The sequence below is a fragment of the Carya illinoinensis genome, chromosome 7 (genome assembly GCF_018687715.1).
Source record: "Carya illinoinensis cultivar Pawnee chromosome 7, C.illinoinensisPawnee_v1, whole genome shotgun sequence".
In the NCBI taxonomy this organism is placed as follows: Eukaryota; Viridiplantae; Streptophyta; class Magnoliopsida; order Fagales; family Juglandaceae; genus Carya; species Carya illinoinensis.
The window spans coordinates 17,107,710-17,117,732 of NC_056758.1; the positions used below are offsets into that span (position 1 = coordinate 17,107,710).

The following is a 10,023-nucleotide window of genomic DNA, read 5'->3' on the forward strand; positions in this document are numbered from 1 at the left end:
ATATATATATATATATATATATATATATATATAATACCAATATTTTTTAAAGTAAACTAATATGGTTGAGTAATTGAATTCAAAATCTGATAAAGTGAACACGATGGAGCTGAAACCTCATCTCTAATTAATTGAGTTAAATTCATAATTCAAAATTTCAATCCTCATCAAACAGGTTAGTTACGTCACCATATAAAGACTATATACCCACTTATTTGATAATTGAATGTAACACTATCCACAAATTATTTTTAATTAAAAAAAGAAGAAGTAATCTTAGATTAATGAATAATTTTGAAAGGAAAAATTCCAAAAATAAAAAAATTGTTGAAGTGGATTAGCATCCCACACACATTATATAACCTTGTTAAAATTATGAGTCTATATATAAATAATAGTTATAATGAGAGAAAATCTCTTCTAAGGGATTTTTTTTTATGGTCGGAGAATCTATTTAAGTTACAAACGGTCCAAAGTTTAATTTTTTTAACCCTGATCGTACCAAACCGAATGAAAAATAAAAATAAAAAATATGTTATAAATATTATTTATATAATAATTATACAATTTATTATGTAATTTTTATCTAATCTATCACTATTAATAATATAAAATTTTAAATATATTTTTAACAAATTAATATTTTATCAATTAACTAATTATATAGTAATTATATAAATTAATAATGTAATTTTCATCTAATTTATTACCATTGACTATATAAAATATTTTTTTATTGAATTAGTTACATAATCCACATTAATAAATCACTTAGTTTTAATTTAGTATTCTAAATAAAAATATTATTAATCAATTTAAAAAAATAAAAAGAAGAAAAAAAATAAAAAATAATTAGGTTGGACTGACCAAACCGGTAGCTACTGGTCCGATCCAATCCCTAGGGATGTTCGGTCCGAACTGATCTAGGAAAAATGATAGACTAGATCAGACCGTTTTCATCCATACTCTACATCAAATGATACTTTCTCAATAAACTAATTCGTTGTTCTCTAAATCGATACCGAGTGAAAGTTCCATTAATTTGGTAAACAAAATTGTGTGATCATTTTATGAATAATTTGATTATTTTGAAACTTACATCTACTTGTTAATGCCGAGCTATTAGAACCAAATGTTTTTGTATTTTAGGATTCACATGTTTTGAAATGAAAAAATAGTTTTGATTTTATTCAAGGAAAATGCTAGTTTGTCCCTAGATATACGCCCAATGGTAAGTTAATGCATATTTAGAATTGTGGTGAGAAATACAATTTATGGGCCTGTTTGGAATTGCTGTGAGAGATCTAAAAACTGCAATAGAACGATCTAAAGTGTTTAAATGACAAAATATATCTGTTTGGTAGTTTTCCATTAAAGTATTTATAAATCAAGAAAAAGTAGAAAATTACGTTTCAACAAAAGCATCAAAGTAATGTTTTTCGTTAAAAGCACTTTAGAAAAAGCAGTCCATATTTTATCATTTTAACACAATGACAATTTTGCCCAGCTATATTTTTTATTATTATCGTATAATCTACTCAAGACTTTGTCTATCAATATTTTTCATTCTTCTTCTATCACTTATGCATCGTTGAAAAGATTTTCTTTTTCGTTATAATTACTAAAAAATCTATTATACTATTTTTTTATTATTTTATAATAATATTGATTTTTATCAAATATATGCCATTTTATGTTATTTCTACCTCAAAAAGTGATTTTTTAATTTGTTTCCAAATAAATCTAATATTTTTTAAAGCGTTTTATATATACGGATCTCAAACAATAAATAGTTTTTTAATAGTAAAGTTTAACGTATTAAGTTTTAAGCTATAAGCCTTAAGTTAAAAGTAATATTTTCCACCACAACTCCAAATATGCATTATACCTTTAGAACTTATAACTTATAATTTTAGTAATAAGTTCTATTATTAAAATTTTATTTATTTTTATAAACAGACTTTCATTAATTCAAAATCAAGTATCCTTACAAATAGAGAGTTTATCAAGCCATATAGCTTGACTAACAAATGAAAGACAATAATCTCACCACATACAAATATCATCAATCATTCAAGTATGTCTTGCCAAATGATGAGCCACCAAATTGCCTAAACGGTTGACATGCACAACTTTAACTTCTTGAAAACTAGCCACAAGTCTTCAAATGTCTTGAAGAATGAATTCAAAATCTGTTAGACACTCAGAGTTTGCATTCAAAACATTAACCAATATCAAACAATCGGTTTCAAACATAATTTTTGGGACACCTCATTGAACACACAGCTGTAGACCTCTAAGAAGAACAATTGCCTCAATGAACTCAGCAGAGGAGACCTCTTTCTCAACCTTACTACAAGCCACTACAACCACACCATTATGGTCCCTCAACACCACTCCAATCCCAGCAACAGAATGATCAGGAAAAGTGGTCCCATCAATATTCAATTTCAGAAAATCCAAAGGAGGAGGATGCCATCTTACCACCTTATTAATCTTCTGATTTGAAACATCAAAAAGCTGCACTTGAGCATATTCTTGTTGTAAAGAAAGAGCATTATTAACAATCACATTAATATGCATAGAAATATTCTCATAAATCCGTTTATTCATTCTATACCAAAGACCCCACATAATAGCTACAAATCTGGCCAACAAAGAATCTGAACCTCTATCTCGGGCCAAATTTTCCAGATCCCAAAAAGACAAATCAGATTGCATGTTATCCATTTGAGAGCAAAAATCCCCCCACATATTCCTCACTTCAGAACAAAAATACAAAGCATGAGCAGCATCTTCCATACCTTGGTTAAATAGCACACAGGTTGCATCTTCCAGTACATGTTTCTTATTCAGATTCAAGTAGGTTGGAAGCTTCTCTTGACACACCCTCCATGCAAAAATCTTCATCTTCTTAGGGATTTTCAGATGCCATAATTATAAGTTATAAGCTTTAAGCTATAAGCCTTAAGTTAAAAGTAATATTTTCCACCACAATCCCAAATATACACTATACCTTTAGGAGTTATAACTTATAATTTTAGTAATAAGTTCTATTATTAAAAATTTATGTATTTTTGATAAACAGACTTTTGTTCATTCAAAATCAAGTAATAGCTACACGTAATAGCACTATACCTTTAGGACTTATAACTTATAATTTTAGTAATAAGTTCTACCATTAAAAATTTATTTATTTATTTATTTATTTTTGATATACCAAAGGCCCCATGTAATAGCTACAAATCTGGCCAACAAATAATCTAAACCTCTATCTCGGGCCAAATTTGCCAGATCCCAAAAAGACAAATCAGATTGCATGTTATCCATTTGAGAGCAAAAATCCCCCCACACATTCCTCACTTCAGAACAAAAATACAAAGCATAAGCAGCATCTTCCATACCTTGGTTGCATAGCACACATATTGCATCTTCCAGTACATGTTTCTTCTTCAGATTCAAGTAGGTTGGAAGCTTCTCGTGACACGCCCTCCATGCAAAAATCTTCATCTTCTTAGGGATTTTCATATGCCATAATTATAAGTTATAAGCTTTAAGCTATAAGCATTAAGTTAAAAGTAATATTTTCCACCACAACCCCAAATATATACACTATACCTTTAGGACTTATAACTTATAATTTTAGTAATAAGTTCTATTATTAAAAATTTATTTACTGTTTGATAACCATATGTTTAAAACACTTCCAAACATATTATATTTATTTGGAAACAAATTAAAAATGTGTTTTTTGAGAAAGAAATGACGATTATTTGAATTTTTAAAAATTATAATTATATCATTGAAAGTTTGAAAGTTGTAATTATCTTAAAGTTGTATGGATATTTTCGTCTATTAATAGTTTTTTAAAAATTCAAATTACATTCCGTATGATTTAAAAAATCACATTTAAGAAAAAGTATCAAAATAATGATTTTCCTCAAACGTATTTTTTAGCTTATTTGGGACTAAAAGTACCTTAATATGAAACACTCAAAGAATCTAATTTTTTAATTACAGATATTTTAAGATTATTTAAACACTTTTTAAGACTCTCACTGTAATCCCAAATAAGCCCTTAGTAACAGCTAGGCGGCACAATAGAAGGGCTCTTGTTGAAGCTGTTGTTGAATTGTTTGTAAGGATAGAACTGTATTTGGCTTTTGTTGAAATCTAATTTGTTAAATTAAAAATAGTTATAATTTTGAGTGGGAGAAGATTTGACTGCCAGCAATTCCTATCTTATCAAGTTTAAACTGGAACCATTTATAAGTTCCTTATCAAGAAGATCGAAGGGAAAGAAAAGGTTGCAAAACAAAATTTACAACAGTTCACATCAGTCCAAAACTATATGCTAATTGATCATCAACCAAGTATTGCAGTGAGACAACAAATTAAATGGAAGAAGCCAGATGGAACATGTGTTAAAGCCAAAGGTGGGAATAGGGGTTATAATTAGAAATTGGAAGGATATATTATAGCTTCTCTATGTTCAAGCTTTAATCAGACAATAAAGCCAATTGTTGCTTAAGCATGTGCCATCAAAAGACCTATGATCCTATGAATTATACTTCTTATTTCGTGCAATCTTTTTATAAAAAGAAAAAAAGAAAAAAAATTACACTTTAGAAAACTATTTTTTTTAAATGGAATTAACCTTTTTACAAATATTCTACACTATACTTATCTATTTAAAATTTGTAATTAGAGCATTTATCAGATATTTATTCATACTTATGATATTTAGATTCAGAGATAATATGATTTTATATGAAAGATAAAAGTAAAATAAAATATTATTATTATTTTAATATTTAAAAAAATTAAATTAATTATTATATTTTATTTAAAAATTTTAAAAAATAATAATAATGAATTGAGATACTTTTCAAATTTAAATGAGACTAATCACAATCCAGCAATTAACTTTATTTACCTAAAAACAGATAAAACAAAACAGTTGTCAGTTTTGTGGTCCAATGAAAGGTTCCGAGATCTATGAAGAGCAGCCATCCTCGTGGGCGGCCTCTCTCTTGTATTCAAGAAAACAAAAAAATAAACAAAAGAAATACAAAAAAAGAAAATTAAAATAAAAAAGTTACCAATTAAAAATAAAAAATAAAGAAAAAGTTTCCAACTTACAAGAAGACTCTACCCTTTTCAAAAGACTAGTTAGGTCAAGATAAGACTTTCCCAAGTCAGCAAATAAATCTTGGAAGCCACCAAACATTTGGTCAAACTGGAATTCTAATTAAAACAAGCCTATTTGGATTAATCCAATAAAATAAATAAATTTATAAGTATTTAATAAATAATAAATGATGATTTATTAAAAAAATGTTATTTTTTTTGTAAAATAAAGTTAATTGGCCATTTTAAAAAAATAAAAATAAAATAAAAAAATTAATAAACGGAAGTTTTATTTATTTTTTTCCCGCAGTATTTTCAACGAAGCGCCAACTATGATTCTGTCTCCCTCTCTTTCTGGGAGTTCGGAGACACGTATTGACATTAATAACGCCGATAGAGAGGGGCTTGCGATGAGCACCCAGAATTTGAATCAGAATGTGAAACGGAATCCCAGTTCCTAACTCCTACAAACCGGCGTCGTTTTCGTCTCCTCCTCCTCCTCCTCCTTTAAAGCCATGAAATCCTCTCCCTCCTCCTCTGTATCTTCTGCTTCTGCTGCTTCTTCTTGAACGTGCATTTACATCCGGAGCGATGGGACTCATTATATTGCAAGACCAAGAGAATGAAGCCATCTTGATCCCTCCCTCCAATTTCTCCATGGTCGAAGATAGCATTTTCAGATCCGGATTCCCTCAACCCTCCAACTTCGCCTTCCTCGAGTCGCTTAATCTCCGATCCATCATGTATATCCTTCTTTTTCCGCTTTACGTATTTCACGAAGAACACAGCTTCTCTTTCCGTACTTATATATCGGGTCTTAGTTTGAAGAGTTTTTACAAATAGTTATTGTGGACTCTGTTCGGTTTTGTCGCCTCGAAAATTTTTGAGGGAAGGAAGAGAAGAAGAATGTGAAATATATTGAATTGCTTTTTGTCTTGTCTCGCTTGGCATTGATTTCGAGAAATTTTTGTACCAGTCAGAAGTTTTTGGGGGAGCTTGTTTTCTTGAAAGAAAAATTAATTTTTCCATTTGATATTTCTTCAGAAACAATCGCATTACGATGCCTTGTATTTTCTTTTCTTTTTCTGCGATGTGTCTTATTACGATTTGGTGCAGATATTTGTGTCCCGAACCCTACCCGCAAGAAAACTTGGAGTTTCTTCGCTCTCGTAATATTAAGCTCTTTCAGTTTGGAATTGAGGGGAAGACGGTATAAACTCTGAACTTTCCTCGTTCATTATGTGTTTAACTCGAACGAATTCATTCTGCATGTTGACGTATATACGAAATTATGGCAATGCTTCAGAAAACTCTATGCTTGGTCATTTGTTTAATTTTCAAGATTGTGTATTTCTGTTGGTATTTCACATTAGATAGCAGTTTTACCATTTTTCATTTTTTCTTTTAGGGATTTTACAGCATATTGTTCTCTTTATCGATACTAATTAATTTAATCCTCAAAAGAATAAAATAAAATGGTGGAAATAATTATTCGTTCTTGCTATTTATTTGTTTGTAAAAAGCCAACTCCATTATGTAGTGAAAATTATGATTTGGAACGGTCAAATTGATGGGGCAAATTGAGGCGGCATATAATCATTTTCCTTTATTTAAATATTCGGAATTTTTTCCTTTTATAACCATATATTGACTATTTTACAACTCATTTTACAATCGTTTAATATAATCTTCATTTGATTTCAGTCATGTTTTTTTTCTTTCACTGTTTTCCTGACACTATTTGCATTTGCAGGAGACTTCTATATCCATTCCGAAGGATACCATCATGGAAGCTTTGAAAGTTTTAGTTGGTAAGATTAAATTTTCAATAAACTTTGGTTTAATTTAGTTAGGTCCTCTAGCTTTGAATTTCTTACCTCTCTTTTTTTGGGTGTTTCCAGATGTGAGAAATCATCCAGTTTTGATTCATTGCAAGCGTGGGAAGGTATGCTTCACATTCTATTTTTAGTTTCATCTTTTCAAACTGTTTGCTGCTGATAGCCACTTATGTACAAGATCCACTGATTTTTATTTTTTATTTTTTCCTTGTCTTGTAGCATCGGACTGGTTGTCTAGTTGGTTGCCTGAGAAAGTTTCAGAATTGGTGTTTGTCTTCTGTGTTTGAGGAGTACCAACGGTTTGCTGGTGCAAAATCAAGGGTAACAGATATGACGTTTTTAGAGACATTCGACGCAATGCGCCTTAGGCAGTGTCTGTACAGCATTATATATCAGTATCAAGGATTTGGTTCAAACAAGAGGCGATTGCTGTACAGAGAGGAGAATATGCAAAAGCCGCGAGTTACGTCAATTTAGCAGAAACGTGGACTGGCCTATTCTTTTTTTTTTTTTGTCCTTTTCCTTTTCCTTTTTTTTTTTTTTTTTTTCCGGATTTTTCTGAGGTGCTTTTTAGTCACACGCCTTTGTTGCACATATATACTTTGGAAAAATAATATTGATACAACCAAATTTTACAATTTTTTTTTTTTTTTACAATATTGTTTTACATAGAGGATATTTTTGTAAAATGCTCTCTTATACCTATTTTTCTAAATATCTTTTATGTAAAATAAAGTTGTAAAAAGAGTTAGGAAATGGTTATATTGATATTATTACTGAAAAACCAGCCATTGTGCTCTTGATTTTTGGTTCATAGTTAATCATTCCATTTTTACACGCACAAAAAGGTTTTTGGGCGCTGTTTCTCTCTTCTACAACATTTCTTGAACATAATGCTGCAAGACCGACTATGTGTCTGACTCGTAAGACCGATTATGTGTCTGACTCTCGAAGTTGAGAGTTTTGCTCACCTATGTGGAAGAGTTTTGCTCATATGTTGAGGTTTTTAGGCTCGAGTATTTTTACTAAATATGATTTATTTTTTTAAACTTCAAATGCTGAGTGCCAGCATCAAAATTTACTTAAGAAGAGTTACAATTTCTTTATTTCTTAAAAGAATAATTTTATTTAAATATCTTTATACTATACACCCTTCACTTGACATAAAGAGTTTTGCTAGTATAAGTAAAGTTGCGTATTAATTTTCGTACTAATATTGATATATTTATATTCAAAATTTAAATTGATATTATTTTTAATAAAATTTACTTTTTAACCAATCACATTAGATTGGTACGCATATTAGTGCGTAGTTGTATTTCCAACTAGGTCTATGCATAAATGGTCTTGGGCTGATCCATCCACAAGGCTTGAAAGTGGCCCACCCGACAAAAGTCAAGTTCATCAGATCAAGCCGCAATAACGGGTTGGCTTCACCTAATATATATCCAAGCCAATAAACCAAATAACATTTTGAATCAAGTTCTCCAGATCTCCTCTCCAAACCCTAGCCTCTCTGTTCGTCATCTTCATTCTTCGTCGCCGTTCGTCGTCACAGTTCGTGGTCGCTGTGGGTCGTCACAGCTTGTAGTCGCAGTTTATCCCCTCTGTTGCTTCTCCAGGAGGTCCAGATCTGCCCCACTCTCTCATACTCTGATCCATCACAGGTTACTCTCTCTCTTAATTCTATCTCTAGCCGATTTTGATCTCTGGTAGATCTTATGGCCTCTGTTGCACTATCTTAAATTTAGATGTGAGACTTGTAAGAAGTTTGGTGATTTTATGAGAGTTCTCGAATAGCTGAGATTTAAAAACTTTTAAATTTTTGAGTATTTGTAGAAAAAAAATGTATTGTAAAACGCGCTATACTCTATTCTTTTTTCAGATTTGTGTGAGATTGTTGTACTGCATGCCATCTTAACTCTTTGGAAAGATATTCAAAGCTTCCTATGAGATGTACAACATTGATTTGTGGCATTGATTTGTCGAATCATTGGACTAAGGACCAGACTGTCGAGATTGAAAAGTCAATGGTCTAGACCACGACGGAGCAGAATTGGTTGGACTCGAGGGTATGGGTGTAGTCGAGACTTGGCTCTGCACAAGGACCTAAGGGTGTGGGTGTGGGTGTGGGTCGAGACTCGGTTGATTTGGGAGTGGGTTGACTTGGAGGAGCATTGGTTGGACCCGATGAAGAAGAAATAGCTCAGCATTTTCTCTTTTTATTTTTATTTTTATTTTAAATTTTTTTTTAAGACCAGCAGGTCATACGGGTTCGACCTGATTTTGTTCTAGCGGGTCGTTCGGATCGGGTTGTTGTCTTGTTATGGACGTGTCAAGTTGGGTCGGGTATAAACCCGGTTTGATCAGCTCAGGTTGCACTCGTACTTACAACTAGATTTTTCCGAATTTTTATTGGTGGGTTTGTAGATACTCTTCCAATTAAGATAGGTCCAGTCATAAGTTGAATTCAATTGCATAGAGAGCATACTGATAGAAAGGTGGTGATATTAGTGATAGAGGGTAATGATATATTTATAATTTTTGTATAATCATTTTACAAATGAATAATACTATATATCATACTTTTATCTTACTAAATAAGACGTGACACATTCATCACTATTAAATGATAAGGAAGCATCCAATAAATGATCATTTAATTGTAATACATGTGACACGGTGTCTTATTTAGTAGAATGAAAGTAGAATAGTAGTGTAGACTATAGAGTTTTCCCTTTACAAATTAATTTCAAATGACAAATGAAATCATGCTATTTCATTAAAAATAAATTTTAATATGGGTGATGATACTTTTACACTTCTTTTACTACTACTTTACTACACATTTATCATTTTTATCTTTTGCTCTTTGAATCTAAATTATAAAAGTCTTAGAATATGACATTCTTGCATAATTTAGAAGAAAATAAATTCAATTAAACCAATACAATTATATAATTTATTTAAAAATAAATCCAATTTTATAAAATTGACTCAAAGAGTAAAATAATTTCAATTTTTATTAAAGTGAATTTATTTTTAATTAAATTAT

At 30.5% G+C, this 10,023-nt stretch overlaps 2 protein-coding genes across 2 annotated transcripts; one reads left to right on the forward strand and one right to left on the reverse strand.

Annotated features, from left to right (window-relative positions):
* Positions 1-2,271: 2,271 nt before the first annotated feature.
* On the reverse strand, positions 2,272-2,910 carry LOC122316211. The gene has a single exon (XM_043132746.1). It carries the CDS (start codon positions 2,908-2,910, stop codon positions 2,272-2,274), a length of 639 nt encoding a protein of 212 aa, XP_042988680.1.
* A 2,551-nt stretch (positions 2,911-5,461) lies between these two features.
* Positions 5,462-9,566, forward strand: LOC122315318 (tyrosine-protein phosphatase DSP5). The gene is made up of 6 exons (XM_043131173.1): positions 5,462-5,873; positions 6,247-6,340; positions 6,884-6,941; positions 7,032-7,075; positions 7,188-8,635; positions 8,854-9,566. The coding sequence occupies exons 1-5, from the start codon at positions 5,722-5,724 to the stop codon at positions 7,443-7,445; spliced, it is 606 nt and encodes a 201-aa protein (XP_042987107.1). The 5' UTR covers positions 5,462-5,721; the 3' UTR covers positions 7,446-8,635; positions 8,854-9,566.
* Positions 9,567-10,023: the final 457 nt, after the last annotated feature.